This window comes from Leuciscus leuciscus (assembly GCF_965113295.1).
Source record: "Leuciscus leuciscus genome assembly, chromosome: 10".
NCBI classification, from domain to species: Eukaryota; Metazoa; Chordata; class Actinopteri; order Cypriniformes; family Leuciscidae; genus Leuciscus; species Leuciscus leuciscus.
The window spans coordinates 34979766-35000257 of record NC_138734.1 but is presented as its reverse complement, the minus strand read 5'-3'; the positions used below and the strand labels follow the sequence as shown (position 1 = coordinate 35000257).

General features: G+C 37.0%; 1 protein-coding gene across 1 annotated transcript in view; it reads left to right on the top strand.

The window, feature by feature from the left end:
• The first annotated feature begins 7417 nt into the window (after positions 1-7417).
• The window catches only part of smad6b (SMAD family member 6b), a 30040-nt gene continuing 16965 nt past the window's right edge, over positions 7418-20492 (top strand). Inside the window, exons 1-3 of the mRNA XM_082181407.1 lie at positions 7418-8905; positions 11831-11887; positions 13413-13490. Coding sequence (XP_082037533.1) covers positions 8119-8905; positions 11831-11887; positions 13413-13490 — 922 coding nt within the window. The 5' untranslated portion in view covers positions 7418-8118. The remainder of the gene's footprint in view (positions 8906-11830; positions 11888-13412; positions 13491-20492) is intronic.

The window sequence follows — 20492 nt, the reverse complement described above, 5'->3', positions numbered from 1 at the left end:
GTTCTATATATCGTTCTATCTGTCTGTCTGTCTATTGTGAGTGGCAGACTCATTAAATAATTACATTTTCTTCTTCAACAAATGTATAAAAGGCCGGGACATAACATAGCCAACCATTTTTCTTTTTACTTAATTTTATATATTGAATAAATAAAATATATTACTTGTTATAACTATTACTTATTGCATAAGTGTCCCATGAGGTGCTTGGACAATTGGATGGGAATGTATCTCTCGGTTGTGTTTAATTTGATGTCCTCTCCCTCTGAAGTGTCAGTGCTGTACCAAGCTTGCGTGACCACTGGATTCTTACCCCGGGGTCTCCAGTGGTGCGGACAGTCTGCTTTGCTGGACATATAAGAGCGGGGCAGGGGGACAGTGTGTGTGAACAGCTGGGCCCTGTTTTCAGCCCTCTGACTCAATTACCTCGTCCTCTTTGAAGAGCTCTTTTCTTACACACTTTCACATATGCAGCAAACATTAGGGTCAATAGAGTATACTCCTAAAAACAAAGGTTCCGAAAGGGGTTTTTCACAGATGCCATAGAAGACCATGGGTTTCCCAAAGAACCTTTCAGTGAACAGTCCTTACAGTTTTTCTCAGTCGCTTTGGTGCATTTCTCACATCACTATTTACATTTGCACAACAGTTAATGCAGTTCTCAAAACAATTAGTACAAACTGCAAAACCTAGTTGATAACCTGCAAAAGCGTGTCACTTGCTCAAAATGGATAGCTCATTTCTCAAAAGCAAGTATTCATGTCAATGAAAGTGTCAGTGTCATCAAGATGAAAAGTCCTGACACCATTGTTTATGAACAAGATAGTCAAATGGCTTTGTCATGTTTTCATTATGACAGTTTACTCTGTAAATGTTTTCCAATGCAAAAAAGTCAGATCTTGGTGACACTACCTGAAAATGCTCAAGACAGCACTATATACTATTTGCACAGCCATTTGAAAAATACCGTAAAGTTACACATTACTGTATTTAGTGAGGTAACTGAGTACAAGACACTGAATATGTATGTTTCACATTTTTACTGCATATGCTCTTTGCAATTCTAATTTGTTCACCGCATTGTGCAAAAGAAAAAATACACCCTTATTTACAACAAACATAAACTCCCTTTGGGTAGAGCTGTGCACAACTGGAAACAATATTGCAGTACATATTGGAACTGAACATACAACATACATAGTACTGTAATCATTACAGTAATGCACATCCAGACGTTCCTCTGTCTGGCCACATAATTTCATCTACATCACAGCGAATATCATCTCTTGCAATGCAGCGAGGAAAGTATCTCCTCGAGTGGCAATTAAAAAAGATTTTAAAAAATGTAAAAAATTTGCTTGACAGATTTTGCCAACTAGTTCAACATTTTTGTATGTAATGACTCAAGCAATGAAATGAGGACTATTAGTTTTATATGGAATGACTATTCAGCATTCACAAGTATAGTTAATATTGACTACATGACAAGCAAATGATAATGTTATAAAACAGCAGAGAGTTGTATGAAAGCAATTGATGCATGTCCAAAAGCATTTGCAATTTGTTGGAAGGAATGAGAAACTGCTACTATGATGTGCACAAATGACTAAATGTTGTGGAGGTTGAACTAACAGTTGTGCAAATGTAAATAGTGAAGTGAGAAATGCACCAAAGCGACTGAGAAAAACTGTAAAAGAACCATTTTTTTTCTTAGTGTAAAGAACATTCTAATAATCTAAAGAACCTTTTTCTGCTATAAAGAACCTTTTGTGATAAGGCTCCATGAATTCATTAAAGGTTCTTCATGGAATCATTGATGCCAGAGGATTTATTTATTACTTAAACATTATTTTAACAGTATTTTTATTGTATAAATTGATTTATTTTACAATAAAATGTCATGCATTGTCTTTACAATATGAAAACAAAGCAAATGTATTTTGAATTTAAAACTCTAATATATAATATATAAAGCAATATTTAAAAATAGTTTTTACTATGTAAAGGCAACATTTAACAGTTAACATGTAGTCATTGCAAAATTGGTATACAACCCCTATAACTTTTGTAGGATAGGAGGAATTATTTAGCGACAACCTCAGGAAATAACTTTTTATGATCAAAAAAATTATGATTTTGACAACATATGTTTTTTACATTACTTTAACTCACCAAGATAAGCAATTTTCAACTTTTTTTCATGTTATATACAAGATCATTCAACTAATTTTTTAAGGTCGGTTTAATGTAATTTAATTTAAGTAATTTAAGTTGAAATGACTTAAATATCCAAATTGATTGTACTTAAAAATGCAAATATGTAAATTACACTGAATATGTGTTTTGTATTTAAAATAGGCTTTGTTTCTAAAGACATCATGTCCATGAAACCACTAATGTCTTTCCTTGGCCAAAAACATAATCTTAATGCCATTCCTTGTATACTGTTTTGCATAACTCTCATAATTTTCCCTTAAAAATGCTCTCTTTTCATTTATCATCAAGTGACTGGAATGGAGAAACGAAATAATCACTGCCAAAGACATTTGAATGCCAAATCTCTCCAGGCTTACATGGTGTTGGACAGAAAACAAAACTTGCTTTATCATTGTTTGAAAGGTAAAACTTTGCCTCGGGTGAAACGTTTTATTTGAACAACATTAGTGTATTGCAATAGCCAGTGAATGAAGTCACTAATCATTTATCACAGAACCTCCTGCAGGCACAAAATTGTACAATATGATCATAAAGAAACAGTCGAACAATATGGTATGAAAAAGCACTTCCTGAATTAGTAGCTTTAATTTAAAAAATAGCGGCATTTTTCAGATATTCTAGCTAAACTGCTACCTGTCAATAGACAGGTGGATGAAAAGCTATCATTAGCACTATTATACTGTGAATGGGGCTTTCACTGATTTTTCAGTAAAGTGTGAGAATGATTGAACATGGAGTGCAGTGCTGCAATAACAGTTTTCTTTGCCCTGTCTGACGTGCGATTAAGTTACAAAAGAGAATGTATTTGCAACAGGTGCCTCTAATACAGAGCAGGCGTGAGGGGCTCCATGCTCTCTCTCTCTCTCTCTCTCTCTCTCTCTAACCTCCATGAACCTGCCAGGGAAATCCGATTCCCACTTACACACAGGCAAATACTACTCTTAGTCACAGAGCAAGGGACATAAGTAGAGGACAGGTGTGTGTGGTGTGTGTGTACATCACTGTGTGACTAATACTGGACGTTTGGGATGGTTGATGATTAAATCTGATGATTTTTCATTTATTTATAGTTTAATAAGAGTGCACTTTATGCCCATTAAACTGACTTACTATAACTTGTTTGACTATTTTTTGAGAAGTATGTAATGATTGAGTTGTCAGTCTACATTTTATGAAGTGTTAGTAATTTTAACATTATAAAGTAAGATGTTAAATGTATAGCATTGCCTTTTTACTTTTTTTTTTACCATGAATATTAAAAAGTAAGATTTTTTTTTTCTTATTTAGAATTTAGTTAGTTTCATGAAGAGTTAAACACCTAGTAAATGAATACGTATTTGCTTAAATTTTATTTATTATAATTTTTTGATATATAGGTATATTTTGGTAACACTTTATAATAACTTTCATTAATAAATCATTAACAAACATTATATAATGCTTAACAGATAATTAGTTCATATTTATTCACATAGCTAGAAATTTGAGATGATGTGCTTGTTAATGTTTACTAATGAACTTATTAAACATTACATCATGATTAACAGATCATTATTTAATGTAGACTGAAGTTTCAAAAAATCTCATTAAACTTTCAATTCATATGATCAAGCATTTTTTTGAAATCTTCAAATGATTTTGACGGATGGTTTACAATGATTAAAAGAATCAGTAATAAATCAATAACAAACATTATATTACACTTAACGGATTTAGTTAATATATATTCAAATAGCTATGAGAATCAACTTTTTAAACATTACATTTAACAGATCATTATTTAATGTAAATAAAATGTTAACAAATGCACTTTTTTACATTTACAAATGTTACTTAATTTGTCGTTTTAAGCACATTACACACTATTCATGTTAATATTCTTCATCAACTCTGGTATAAATTTGGTATTCATTTTTTTGTGGTGTATGCACTTATACTATTCACACATTTAAAAAAAAATAATTTATTAATTATTTGTTAATGTTTTTGCAATACCCAATCTAAAGATGAAACTATATTCATTATTTGTAAATGTTCATAAATGTTTACTAATCATTTACCTTTATAGGCAGTCATCTCAATGGCAAAAGTGTCCCAAATGACCTAAATTCACCCTTTTTACACTAAATTATTTACATTAAATTATTTGCTCATGTTTTGCAGTACCCAATCTAAAGTTGAAACTGTTTATCATTTGTAATGTTTACAAATGTTTGGGCATTGGACTTTTAGCTACTGTAACAATGTTTGTGTAAAAGATGGTTAGGTTTAGCTAAATGCTTGCTAAAGACAAAACACATTGTTTTTGTTATTATAATGTGGGTGCAAAACATGTTTTTATTGCTATAACTTTATCCTTAAACAGGATATTCTTGGATCATACATCAACAGGAGAAAGCTCTTGTTCATTTATTAAAACAATGTTATATAAACAGTTTGAACCATGTTTCCTTAGTAATCAAATTGCCCCCTGCACTGTAAAAAAATCATATTATCAATAAGTTATGTTTTTACATTGCTTTAACTCATCAAAATAATATCTTTTTTTTACAGTGTGTACACTGTTGACCCCTTAACCAACCAACCTTAAACCTACCCATACCACCCTGTATCACACTTCAATAGCTTCAAACGGGTTTTGCAATAGAACATGAACAAAATAAGTACATTGTACCTCAATATTTTTTTTATTTTTTTTGTTAACACAGGTATAGTTAAAGACACCTATACAGTGACCAGTCATATTGTTCATTTTTCAGTTGAACATCCGGATCACTCATAGCTATCAAACACCTTTTTGCATTTTGTACACTTGCAAATGCAGGAAAGTCCATTAGGTAATATATGAACTGAAGTTTACTGACATTTGTAAGCATTTTGATTTACATTAAATAATGATCTTTTAATCATTATGTAATGTTTAATAAGTTCATTAGTAAACATTAACAAGCACATTATCTCATATTTCCAGCTATTTTAATATTTAATGATCCATTAAACATTATGTAGCCTAATGTTTGTTAATGATTTATTAATGAAAGTTATTAAGCGTTACCTATATTTTTCATTTTAGGTTCCTTAGAGTTCTTATTGGTTGATTTGGATTGGAATTGGATCTCCTCCCACACAGTTTAATTTCACATCCTCTTGATCACTTGATAAATAAGGCTGTCAGCACAAGTCCATTGTTAAGACTGTATTTACGGCTTGTTGCCGAATAAGCGTGTCAAATACTGTGCTCTGCTTGTTGGCAAGCTGCCGGGAAATTTATTTCATTCACTGTCAATTGTAACAACAGTGGGCGAGTCTATTTACGGGGTTTTTTTGCCTCTTCTATCCAATCCCTGTCTCCGGGGGGCATGTCGTAAATGTTGGGGAACCAATCGGCAGGGTTTATTGCTGAACTTTTGCTACTTTGAGCAAGTTAATACACTGAGAGTCGTCGCCCCGCCTGCTCTACTTCAGCCAGTCTTTAACCCTATACGTGCATGAGTGAACAAAATACTAAACAGCACAGAAAAGTGATAGTTTGAATATATATATATATATATATATATTATTTATTTATTTTTTACACTTTATTTTAAGGTGTCTTTGTTACAGTGTAATTATATATTTAAGTACTGAATAATATTAATTAACTACATGTGCTATAGGATTAGGGTATTATAGGGTTTGGTTGAGGGTTAGTTGCATGTAATTATACAGAATGTACTGTTATTACTATGGTAAGTACATATTACATATGTAACAAGGACACGGTAAAATAAAGTGTTACCATGTTAAAGGGACACCATACCAAGTAGCATACATTCAAATTGAAATTACTCAAACCAAAAGGTCAAAGAACAAGGTGCATTGGGTTTACATCTCAGGGTAAGGATAGTATAGTAGTATTTTTAAGTTGTTGGGTTTTTTTAGGGGGGTGTGTGGGGGTAATTGCACCTCACAGTCTCTGCATGACCCATTGCGAGAATTCACACCCGAATGAGAGTCGCTTGCACCTCATGAGGTCATTCTATGGAATTTGCAAGCTTCCCAGTCCACTGAAAATTCCTCATGTGCAGGTAATGCACACTTTGCGTCACACTAACAAAAACTGTTGAATCTGATTTGGATGTATTTGCCAGGTACTTTTATGAGGAACATGGCAGTTATTGATATAAGACAGATAGGCCTATTAGATATGTAGAAAATAAGAGCAGTTCTCAACTATAAATGAAAAGAAATGCAAGAATTTCAGCTAAATAGTGTAGTTATCAGTGGGACCTTAGAAGATACAAATGTTTTTACTCAGTAATTCATGCTAATTAAAAATGTTTAATGGATAATGAAATTAAACTCATGTGAAACTAAGATGTATCATAAAAATCTGTTTTATTCTACATGGAGAAGGTTGCCCCTTCATGGGCACCTTCATGTTGACACCACACCATCCAAGTGAATTAAATACTACAAGTAATAGTAATAAAAATAATAATACTAAAACCGTAGCATTACAGCCACCACATTGCTAATTCTTGATAATTTAAGAGGTCATCTGTTTTTTCCATATTTTCACGTGTAATATGAGAAAATATAGGCAAAAATAAAGATTAAAAAAAACTTAGTGCATCCAAGCCTATAGGTGTCAGTATAATGTCCAAAACTTATGGTACTTTTGTAGTAATTAAGAGGCTGCTAAATATAAATAAAAACTTTCTGAGTGCACTTTTAAAGACTTTGAACGGTTTGTTATTATCCTGTGCAGATCCCATTGTAGAATGTCGTATGCATATATTAGATGATCTTTTGTATTAAAAATGAAGAATGGTAAGTTATAGAGTGTATACACATGCAAACAGCTTCCGACTCCACAAAACTCGAAATAAAGTTATGACCGCAGTAAAGTCGCTTTGACATCATCTTGGAAATGTTTGTTAAATAATTCTTGGATTTTTACATTAGTTCCAATTTACTCGCAATTCTTCTTCTGCTTAGAATAAACAATCATCTTAGGATATATGAAGAAATAGAAGTAGATGGATGTTACGCCTTTAAGAGTTAAGAAACTTGAAACCTTGTTTGCGCAACAATCAGTGCAGCTCAGAGCCGCCAAAGTGTCTAGACTAGCACATGATGGTAGTCAGCCAATGGCTCCATCGCTCTCCTCGGGGGCCCTATGTGTGTGTGTGTATGTGTGTGTGTGACAGGGAGAGAAAAAAAGGAAAAAGGGAGAGAAACGGAGAAAGAGAGAGAGATCTGGGTTGCAGTTTGACCAGGTCTGAACACGGAACCAGAAAGCACACTATAAGTCCACGGATTGTTCCTTTTTCTGGCCCCGGCGCGCGCATAAGGATATTTTTGGATCGCAAAAAAGAGTGCGCTGGAATAGTGGAAAACAACCGGAATAGTGAATTCTGTAAGGAATTGTCTGTGGATTTAATTCGCCGAGGAGCAGCTTCATTCATGTCACCAGACCCGCTGTTGAAGAGTGGATTTGAACGTGTTTCAAAGTCCGAAAACGTTTGAGAGCGCGCGACTAGTGTAGCCTTTCGCGTAGCCTTTTTTTATTTGAATTTTTTTTAAGAACAAATGTATTTGCGGTAGTTAAAACCCTTAGTGCATTTAAAATCTAAAAACTTTCCAAACGGTGTTCACATGTAGGCTACTGACAGCGTTCTTCTAGGATGAATGCGTTTCTGTGTAGCCTTGCGGTTGTTTGACGTTTTCTGTTTTTAATGCAATATAACATTGTGCCTTCAAAACTAATGTTGTGGTTTTGCCACCAATATATGGTGCTCGGCTGTGTGCACGCGCTGCACGGCATTCGACCAACATTAATGTTGCACGAGCTCAGAAATAGTTTTAAATCGCTAAGATCTGAACGTAAATAACTCATCTAGAGTTTCAAGTTGTCGTATGTTCAGGACGAAACGCTCAGGTCTTGTGCGGCGACTCTGGAGAAGCCGTTTGATTCCAGATAAAGAGGGGGGCGATGGATATGGCAAAGGCGGCGAGGGGTCTCGAGACGATCTGCTTGGCACCAACCCAGAGAAAATTCCCAAGACGGAGTTCAGACCGATGACCCCGAGCGGGTCGCCTGGCGTGGACTATGGGGAAGTGTGTACGAGGAATCCCACTGAGAGCAGCGGTGGTGGCACCTCAGGGGGCGTTTTGGACCAAGATGGGGGTACGGTGTGTACGATGGGAAGCCCTCGGTCTGTGCAGGACAGCGATTGTAGAACAGTCACTTGCTGTTTATTTAAAGATCGGGACCATCATTCTGGATCTAGAAACCCGGAGCCTGGCTCGTGCCAGTTCGTGCTGAGGAACATTGGTTCTTCTCGGGACCCCGGTCCTCTTGAGAGCCAGGAGACGAAGCCTCGCTCCGTCATGGAGCAGGAGCTCAAGACCGCCACCTATTCGCTATTAAAAAGGCTAAAGGAGAAAACCTTGGATACTTTGTTGGAAGCCGTGGAGTCCAAAGGAGGGATGCCGAGCGACTGCGTGATGGTATCGCGGACCGAGCTGCGGTTAGGCGGCCACATGGCTCCTCCACAGCTGCTCATCTGTAAGCTTTATCGGTGGTCAGACCTGCAGCACACGGCCCAGCTTAAAGCGCTCTGTGAGTGCAAGAGCTTCGGAGCTCAGGACGGTCCGGTGGTGTGCTGCAATCCATATCATTACAGCCGACTCTGTGGGCCAGGTAAGCGAAGATCCCCTTTGGCGATTATTATGTCTAAAACTTAGGCTATATTTCTCATTATTATGCTTTGCTTTACACCTGCTGTAATGCCAAAGCTCTTTCCTCAGGGTTTCCCCAACAGTTGCATTGGAGCTGTGTTGTTAGTGATTCATATACTACAGAATGCCATTGATAAAATTGAGTGCAGTAGCAAAGAAGAATTTAGCGTTGCTTTTCAGTGTAAAAAAATTGGCTAATGTTCTTATTAAAAAGTAAGCAATTACGTTTCAGTGCTTTAAATATACAGTATTGACAACAGTAATTTAAAACATTTTAAATATGCACATTATCCATAATGTAGCCTACAAGCTCTGTACTGTACTGTACTGTAGGCTACTGTTTTTATTTTCTGCTTCTTCATTATTTCCCAACAATCAAGTTGTTACCAGGAAACTACATTGGCAGAAATAAAATACAAACATAATTAGCCTACATAAAAATGCATGGCGTTTTTAATTGTCTTAATTGCAGCTACTGAATTGAAGATAGACAGCATTTGTGACCTTATCCTTGATACAATTACTGGGTTTATTAATTTTCTGCTGGTCAATAGGTAATATTCTCCAAATAGTTGCCTCAAATAGTTGAGCAGTAGAATAATTGGTTAGAGTGTAATTATAGCCTATATAGGCTATTTTTTTGTATTTTTTTTTGAATTTTCTTTGAGAACACTGTCTGTGTGGCCTAAAAGATCTTAAATCTAAGACCAAGCGGTTCAAGAAGCTTAAAAAACGTTTTCAATCCTACCAGTTCCTTAGTTAAGTCATTTAGCAATAATAGGCTATAGTCAACTGCTGGATTATTTCCTCTCACAAGGCCCATAATCACCAATAATTGTTAATTTCTACATTTCAGATGTTATTGTGACATGTTTAGTCTATCTCAACCAAATCTCTAGTCTCAAAAAAAAAAAAAAAAAAAAGCAGGGTAGAGTAAAATTCCACAGATTGATTGGTTAACGGTTAGAATTCCTAGCATTCATTGACAGTATAGATTGACATATTGTGAAGATACCATTGGGAACCTGAGGCACTTGGCAACCTATAAGTCAGTTTTTCCATAATAAATCCTCACATATTAAGAGATACTTTTTAATCAAAGGCTTCAAGCTGACAATTACACTCTTTGCTCAGCGTTTTATTGGAGTTTCTCAGAGCAGAGAGACGCTTGAGGGAGACAGCAGCCCCTCTCTCTCCCCTCTGTTCTCTGTAGAGACACACATAGCTCACAGGCGCTCATGCGTGTCCCCATGAAGATGGTATTTCTTTCATGTGATTGAACAACAGAGCCCTCTCAATCTTCAAACTCCATCAATGGCTGTGACGGGTTTTTTCAAGGTTAATTTTCACAGACGACGTTAAAGAGAGAAATCCTATTGTTCAGGTGTTGCCCTATGCCCGTGACAGCATTTATCACGTAGCCTAAAACAGTGTTTAAGCAAACATTTCCATGTATTTAGCAAGGGCTATAAAGAAACTATCTTTTACTATCAATGTTTAGCGATACATACTTTTATTTTGCTTTGTGTTTGTTGTAGCTTTATAAGATGGCAGTGTTTAGGCTACGTTTCCTTTTTTTGCAAAGAGTTTATCGCTTTGAAATGATATCAGTTTCAAGTTGCGCTTTAAAAGTCGCTTTTTTCCTGAGGAGGACCCCTCATGCTATTTAGGTGAAGGAGTGGCGGTAATATACAGTTTGCATACAACTGGCGCCAGACTGACTCGCTGTGTATCTGAGTGACTGAGTTTAGGATCCTGGCAATTACTGCCGCCACTCTTAAAGAGACAGTCCACATTATGCTTTTCTTTTTCCCCCACTACCATAAGGCGAGGTCATTACTTGTCCAGAGACTTTTTTTTCCCCTTTGTGCCGTCGAACTTTTAGTGGTTTCCATTGTTACATGAGGTTTTGCGATTTTTAAAAGATGAAAAACTTAATTATATACAGGCTTATACAAGTAGGCTAGTTTTTGTATTAATTTTAAATGGAAAAATCTTTGATTGATGTCCATGCCATTAAATGGTGAATCACCTAAAACAGGCAGTGTTTCAGCTTCAGATGAGATTTGCCTTAAGACTAAAATAAATGAAATATTTGTATAGGTCTATACATTTAACTGCTGCACATTATTATTGTGTATGTGTGTTTACAAAATGTTTGTTTACAGGTCCACCCAAATTCAGTGATAAACTAGTTTTTTTATCCGAGGTGTTTGTTTTATTATTTTTTATTATAATCTTTTATTTTAATAATTAAAGAAACATAGTGGTCAGAATATAGGCTATTCACCAGATAAAGTTTTAAACTGAGCTGCTATTAAGATACACATATTAAGTTTGAGCATTTGTGATTTATGTTTTCAAGGTGTAATATTTGTTGCAAAATGTTGATGTATAACATCCAGCACCTACGTTTCTCTCTCACATTATCTGCTCTGATTTTAGTGAAAATCTGTGTGATTATGGGGAATTGAACTCTGGAATGGTGTTAAACATGATAAAATGTGAATAATAATATGAATAAGAGTAGTAAACTCTTAATGATATTTCAAAGAATTATAAAATTAGTAAAAAAATTATAATAATCCTGTACGTGAGCACGGGATGTGTAGATCTTTGTAAATGGCAGGCGTTTTAATTTTGTAGAAATACTTTCTATGTAGTTTTGTGTATGCAGATTCCATATGGACCTATGCATACATTTTCCACAGTGCCGCAGAAAAGACTCCATGTTGTCAACATTGTGTATTTTCATTTAAAATAAATGCTTCCTCTTTTTTTTTGGTCATAGACCCAATATAGTCTGTCAAGATTAAATAATATATCTATAATTAATTTCCCCATATTTTTCTATTCCAATTACAATCATACTCTTGTCATATTTTAGAGTCACCCCCTCCTCCATACTCAAGACTTTCCCCCAGCGAAGAACACAAGCCACTGGGTAAGTTTCACACATGCTCTAATTGCTGATTAAATATGTATTTATTTAAGTTGTTGTGCATGTACATTCTGAGGGAACAGATGATGGGAGATCATTTACTGACAAATTTAATAAAGTAATCTGTGTAACAAAATGACCTAGCCAAAATAAGTCAGTGCCATCAGTTGTCATCCACCGGTTGAATCCCTGGCTTTACGGAGAGCCAAAGGGGAAGCAAAAAGTAGAACAACGTGAAGAATTTTAATGGTGGCAATTAGGCACAGTGACCAACTGAGAGCCAGTGGAGGCTGCAGCCAGTATCCGGCAGGCCCATTTTCAGCATGCCAATCTGGAGCCGGCCTGGGCTGGGCCCTGTATGTTGTGAGGGATGCTGGGGCCTGGCACTGGGCTGGGATATCCTCTCAGTGCCATAGCTCAACATCGGGCACACTGTTGACGGGAGGTGGGGTGGAGAGAGGGTACAATCAGGAACTGATGCATTGGTGGTTTGCAGCTCGGCTTGTTAATTATGATTGCTTTTTTTTAGAGATCCACATCTCAGAAGGCAGAGCCTGATAACACATATTTCTGCTCAACATTTCTACTGTTTATACCAAAACTAATGAAATGTCTCGATACTCAATAGCAAAGCAATAACTAATATGCTAGTGAACACACTTATCAAAGTGTAGCGTCAGTTCTGGCAGGTCACGTTAGTCAAGCTCACGTCAGCTGACTCTCAGCTGATCCACGTCGACCTATACGAATACGACGCCTATCACTGTATACATATATAAGCTCCTTCAGTGTTATCAGCAGCTATTGCGTTTCTCAGGATCTAATTACCCTCCTCCATCCCCAGCTCCTCCTCTCGTCAGTCAGGATTTGGCATTCTGATTCCCCTTATCCATGCTAGGCTGCATGGATGCGCAGGGAGTTCTTGCCCAGAACGGAACCATACCGCCAATCCAAACTGTATGCTAATTGTCAATCGTATTTGACGATAGTGGTCCTGACAGAACTTTATGTAAAACACTTTATAAATTGTACACTACTGTTCAAAGTTTGGGGTCGTAAGATTCATTAATGTTTTTGAAGTCTGTTAAGCTCACCAAAGCTGCATTTATTTAATGAAAAATGCAGTAAAAACAGTAATATTGTGCAATATTATTATAATTTAAAAAACTGTTTTTATATTTTAATGATTCTTCAGGATTCTTTAATGAATAGAAAGTTCATAAGAAAAACATTTATTTGAAATAATTTTAATTATTGAAATTATTGAATTATAAATGTAATCAATTAATAATCAATTTAATGCATCTTTGCTAAATAAATGTTTTATATTTGTAAAAAAAAAACATACTTACCCCAATCTTTTAAACTGTATTATTTATATAATGTAAATATTAACCATTTAAATTAAAACAATGGAATGGTGCTTTTTAACAGTATTTTAACATTCCTAGTTGTATCATCAAATGAAAAATATTTTTTGAAATTTCTAATTAACTACAAACTCTAACCAGATCCTTTATCTCCTCAGATCTGTCAGATTCCACACTGTCTTACACTGAAACAGAGGCTGCCAGCTCGCCTAACGTCACCCAAGGGGAATTCTCAGGTGAGTTTTCTAATTTAAAAATATTTCGGCTCTGAAATGTAGTGTTGCTCTGTCAGCATGGCCTGTGATACCATTGTCAGACTTGTTGCTGTTTTTTCCAGTCCCGGAGAGCTCATGTGGTAACATCTTTGTTCAAACAAAGGCTACGTGCCTGTGATGGTGACCTTGCACCAGATATTTACTTTTTTCCCTCTGCATGCTCACTTTTTTTCAGTGAGCATGCAGCGGGTGTTTTCCCTTTTAGTCTCCTTTTTTGTAATACAAATCTCAAAGTTGGGCAGCAGTTATTCCATAGACATAGTTTTGCATTTGTTTGCAGGGTCAGGAAGGGGTAAAGTGCTCGGTAAAAGTCTAAAATGTGAAGAAAACAGCAAGGCATACCTTCCCCTGTCCTAAGTTCTGCGAGTTCCCATGGAGTGTGTTTGAATAAATGAGCAAACTTTGCAGGTAATTTGGTTTTTATGTTGTGCTTTGCTCCTCCTCATTAAAGGCCATTAGGAGTGGAGATAAAGCTCTCATTGTGAGCCCAGCAGAGGTTCAGTGGGCCGTGTTGGCTGGCCATAGAGCCTGCCTCCCCTCCTCTGTTTTCTTTCAGAAATATTTGAGTGGGATCAAACTGTAATAAGATCCAAGCTCGCAGGGACACACACACACACACACACACACACACACACTCGAGCACACCGAGTCACGTTATACGCTCTGCACACAACGGCGCGTATCGGAACACGCACACACGGATCAGCCTTTATGGCTCTATCTTGACCGGAGTGGGCTTTTTTTCCGTTCCTGTGAAAGGGCCACACTGAGAGAATAGAGGAGAAACAGTTTTGTGTCATGGTTTGAGATGAAACACTCCCCTCTTATGGAATGAAACCAACATGTTTCTCTCATAAAACTGGAACCGCTCAGTGTATGCGGAGGATCATGGCCGCAGAGACAGAAAGGCTAAGTCCTTGTTTTGCAGTGCTAGAAATAGCATTCAAAGCGAGCGGGTCAGTCTGCCCCCTTTCCCAGAAGGAGCTACCTGAGCTTGTGGCTTCATGCACCCTGTCACCACCACTTCACAGACTGGCGACACTCCTTGTGCAAACAAATGATGTGTCAAATGCTTGCTGAGATGTTTTTTCTCTGGATTGGGTCTGTGTGAACTATGATTTGCTTGTAGGGACATAGGTACAAGGCCTTTTTAGCTTGCATGCGGGATCATTTTCAACTACTAATGTTTATTATTGCCCTATACTATAACAAATATAGGGTGCCATGTTGGTTATTGGCAAATATTGTTGATATTTAGTATGTAATTATGCATGCTCATTTCCCCTGTTTTTACACATAGATTACATTTTCCATAATCTAATGCTCACTTAACCTTTAAATTGTTTTAGTATCACTGTTAAATGTAATGTTTGGGAAAATTTTTTTTTTATATATATATTGTACATTTATAATGTTGTGATTCCTAAATTAATTTGTGGAATTTAAAGCTATTCTCACCAATGATGATAATTATAATGATAAAGATATAGTTCTAAATATAAAAGAATAGCAGTCCACACCTGTAACTATAACGATAACGGCACAGAGAAATTATATTGTTAGAATTACTTTCAGAACGATTTTTTTCCAGCTAATGAACGATAAAAACATTGACAGCCAATCAGAATCCATCCTGCTTTAACGAACTAGAGCATTTTAAAGTGGAAGATGACAAAACTTATGCGCACGATTATAATAAACAGAACGATATCGTTCTCTGGTGTGGAAATTGATATAGTGATCTTTATAGTCATCATTTTTGGTGAGAATGGGTCTTTACTTTTGCCATTGTCTAACGTTCACTTAACCTTTAAAAAGTTTTAGCAAGACTGTTTTTTAAATGCAATTTTTTATTTTAATAATGTATTGGCAAGAATATTAATACCGGTGTATCCGTACAAGGAAATTGGAAATCTTGTTAGTTACGCATGCAAAAAATAATAATTTCAGTACAGCTCATAATAATTTTTTGTGAGGCATTGAACAATTTTACAAAAATGCCAGTAGCTGAATTTGTTAAAAATTCCATAGGTGACTCTGTCCAAATAAACCAACATAAGGTATGTAGATTTGGAGAGAGTGACCTATGGTAATTCATCCCTTTCCTTTATGCCAGGGGTGGGCAACTTCGGTCCTGGAGGGCCACTGTCCTACAGAGTTTAGCTCCAACCCTGAAAAAATCACCTGCCTGTAATTTTCTAGTAATCCTGAGGACCTTGATTAGCTTGTTCAGGTGTGTTTGATTAGGGTTGAAGCTAAACTCTGTAGGACAGTGGCCCTCCAGGACCGGAGTTGCCCACCCCTGCGTTTATGCTATACCTGTAAAGAAAGAAAAGAAACTCTAGGATCTAAAAGCGTTCATGCATATGGCCATCCACCCACTCTGAGTCCCTTATCCCACCCCACCCACATGCAGGAACTAGTAAAGCTCTTAAAAGTGAGGCCAGGGGGCCCGAAGGTGGGAGGGGAGCAGATTGCGGCCCCCTGGGCGAGTGTAACTCCTGCTCTGAACACTCATCCACTCTGTCTGACAATAGCAACAGAACACATCTCAACGAGTCTGATGAAAACTCCCTGCCGCCCAAGGGCAAGATTTTAGAGAATTTGGTGTCTTGGTTTGAAAGACCAAGCTTGAGATCTGAGGCTATTTATGTAGTAGATCTTTGATGTCTTGAGGCCTCAATGAGTTTGTTTGAAGCGCACTGCGTTCGATTTTTCAGCTCAAATTTATGAGTTTCCATAAGATTTCCTGCATTTAAAAAAAAAAAATTTTGGTGGCACATTCTGGAGTCCGTGTGAATATTTCTGCATGTTTGTGTTGGTGTCTGAGATGTGTGCGCTTCTGTGTGTTTGGGTACACCTCTGTCTGTTTGTGTTGTTTGTATCTGGATGTCTATAGCTCGCCGTTTCACCCGCAGTTTCTCTCGTTTAAAAGCAACTGTGTTTGTCAGTTGATGTCTACACTGTGTCAACGAACAGCTATTGATTAAGTGTTCACTATGTTTTCAAAGCATAGCCGTCGAAACATGTGGTCGTGATGTGCTACACGTGTGTCTGTAAAAATGTGTGTGTGTGTTTCAGTCACATTCTGTAGCTGTGACTGGGTTGTAATGCAGCCCACCTGTTTCCTCACTCCTTGTTGTGGCCGTGTGGAGATCAGAATTATGCTCTTTGAAGTAGGTCTCATTACTTCCTGTATAACTGCATGCATGTGAGTTTGTGTTTCCTCTCTGTATTGGGGTTTTTGTGATCTTTGAGGTTCACAAGTCCCTGTATTGGGAGGAGGTGGTCTCCTCGTACTCTGATGCTGACTGAGAATGTCAGCATTATCATAATGGTGGGCACAATTTTGTCATGATTTTAAATTGATACGCTCACTGGACGTTATATTGGATTTTAAATAGAAGTTCATACAAATTTAAAACAGATAATTGTATTCTAGTTTTTTTATACTGGTCCATAAAATGAAAGTTAATTTATTGTATAAATTATATATACATTTTATATTAATAATTTTATATACAGTAATGTTTTTAAAAATCTCTCTCTCTCTATCTATCTATCTATCTATCTATCTATCTATCTATCTATCTATCTATCTATCTATCTATCTATATGTCTATCTATCTATCTATATGTCTGTCTGTCTACTTTAATTTCTGAGAGCAAATCTATTTGCTAGTAATTCAGCAATTGAAGTGAAATGAAAAACTCTCAATTGAATTCTGAATGATGCTCATCCCAGTAGAATTGTTTTTCCAGTGATTATTAGTCTGTGTGATGACCGGTGGCTGTTTACAAATCATATTCAGACCAGTCATGTGCTACAGCTGAGAGATGCACCCTAATAAACCCACCAGAATTTGTCACCGGATGGGAAAAAATAAGCAGACGCAACATTTTTCGTGCATATGCGTTCATACCCTGAGACGTTGCAATCACAGTGAGAACTTACTGTGGTTGTGTCATCGCTTTAAGATAGACCCCACATCCCTCTGAGGAACCCTGTGGAGCCATTATGTTTTGTTGTGTTTATTTTTCTTGGGAAACTAGGAAAAGCGGTCGGTTGGCTGTGCGGGTAGGTTTATGGCCGCTCTGGCCTGAGTAAAAGGAAAGGCTCAGTCAGGTATAGAGAGGATTGGTTTGGTGTACTGTAATTTTACTCTGGGTTCTCTCTTGGTGCTTTGTGATGTTTACACTGCCCTCACTGTTTTTGGGGAGTAGATAACAGCCTGGCTGGCGTCCCTAATTGCGGTCTATCAGTGTCTTAAAAATGGAAAGCATTGACAGCCTCATTCAACTGTTCACTGAAAACCAAAGCCAGTGAGACCTCCCCCCCAATCAACAGAATGTTACTGCTGGTGTTGGTGTCCATTCTGGATCTATTCTGGTTCTGCTCAGACTTGCTGGTTCAGAGAGCAACATTTGCATCATTTTAGTGGAAAAGGAGTTAGCGTCATGAAGTATTAAATTAGTTGATTCCGAATTGAGCAGAACAGGTAGCATTGCTACCTCAAGGAACCATCGGATGATCACAGCATCGACAGTACAACTTCTTGTCTTTGTTTTCATAAAAGTGCCATTTTACAGGCCAGTATGTTTTGTTTTGACTGATAGTCTGACACAAGCATAATCACATACTTTCCCTCTCAGAGAATCACAAAACAGACTTTTTTGTTGTTGTTGATAAACTGGCAGCACTACACACATGCCAGTCGGTCTAAGTCTGACCTGACCTCATTTCTACAGTGCATCAAAAGGGCATCTGGAAGTACAACAATTACACAAAGTAATCGAAGCATGTGACGGCGTGCTGGTTACCACTGATTTGATTGCATCCATAGATTTCGAACAGCTTTAAAAAGGCATGTGATGACTTCCCTTCTACTTATTAGCTGGCTTGCAGATGCCTGAATATACCTAGACTGTATTTCAGATTCGTTTCATTGTCAATGCCTAAATCTTTCAGATTTATTTGGGCTTTTAAAGAGATAATTCACCCCAAAATGAAAGTTCTGTCATCCTTTACTCACCCAAATTTTAAAGAACATTTACGCTGCTCTTTTCTATACATGAGAACATAAAGTGACAAGGAACATACAGTGACTATCACGCAGTAAAAAAAAGAAAGCATTGTGAAAGTACCCTAAAAATCGCCCCTGTATTCTGAAGCCAAATGACTGTCCTGTGTAACAATTTGTAATTAAAGTTAATCTTGCTTTCTCAAATTTAATTTGAGTTTCTGCATATTAAAAACAGTGTTGTAGTTACTTAATAATCTTAAACTAAATGAAAATAAGAAATGTTGCCTTGGCAACTAACTGAAATAAGTTTAATTTGAAATAATACAATTATTAACTGAAATGAAACCAAAAATAAAAAATCGTAAAACTTTAGAAACAATAACTAATAAAAATGACAAAACGCACATTACATAATTACTGAAAAAATTACTCTAAATAAAATGAAAACGGCAAATATAAAATATATGATCATTCAAAATATGAATAACTATAATAGTATTTCAGTATTATTAAAATAGCACTCATTCAAACTTCCCATCATGTTCAAGAAATGAGGGTGTGTAAGTTGACAATTTGAATTTTAGGATGACGGTTTCCTTTAAACCACTGAATGTGAGAAAGATTACAGACCTTTCTGAATGTGAAGACTTTAACTGCACTGTATTTCGTCCGTTGCTGAGGTAAACTAGGATCATGGGAGTGACATCAGCTGTATTACATCATTTACAGCAAAACTACGGATGATGAGTTATATAACTTTATGCGTCTAAACAGTTCTGCGTTGGGACTGTTTCAGTTTCCACTCTCTTTCCTAAAAACCCATGCCAGTCCATATTACAGAAAGAAAGGACAGTCCCACACACGCACACCCTGCCCTGCCTCTGTAACGGTGTTACTATGCCAGTGAAAAATGAGCCACGGTCGGTGGGTGGACAGTGCTGGGCCACCCTTTTGCCCTCCCCCTTATGTTCCCTCAACTCGGCCAGCCTTGGTATCTCTCCCCCTCTCGCTCTTTCCCTCCTTTTATCTTTTTTCTCCCTCTCCCCTATTCCCGTTGCCTGGCACGGGGCCTCGGGTTTCCACCGCAGCCCCAGAGCCTGCCCACACTCCCCCAGGGCCCCAAGTGCTCCAGGATACGGGATGTGGAAATAATGTGACTGGAGTACTTCCACCCTGCCTCCAGAAAATCAGGTTCTGCGGATTGTTTATTTGAGGGGAAGGAGGCCTCAGCCAAACATCCTGTTTTAAAAAGCTTGCCTGGGTTTTGTAGTGCAGTGGCTGCTCAACTACCCCTTTGACGGCAGGGGGAAGCTGAGGAATGTTGAAGAGAAGCCCAGCGGTCTGGAGGTGATGAGTTAGGATGTGCTTTCGTATACGTGTTTGAGAATACATGTGTCTGTGTGGCATTCGTTTGATTTCAAGTTATGTTATGTTTTTTAATTTTGACGGAGAGATGCACAGTATGTAAATATAACACAGGCGGTACCGTGCAATCATGGCTATACCATACAGTTATCCTTGATCGTGTGTTCCTGTCCTGAATGACCGACTTCCTCTTCCCCTTACATAACACACATAAACAAGGCAAACAAATGCTCATCAGCCAGTAGCAGACAGCAGAATTATTCACAACAAAGTGTATCCCAGAACAGATTCTGAAAAAGACATGCAAATTTTTGTTTTCATCATGTTGTTTATGTCTCGTTGAAACTGTATTGTGTTTTTGTCAGTAGGTTTACATGTGTGAGCACATGAAACTCGGCCTTCTTAATGAGGAATTGGAGTTGGATTTTAGGAATATTTGATTACATTTTATGTTTTCTATCCACATGGTTTGACCGCTATACATATTTATAGATGTTAAGCAGTATTGGAGTTTTTTTTTAATTTTTTTTTAAAGAACTCAGACTGTCTGTCTATGCAGTATTGTTGTGATATC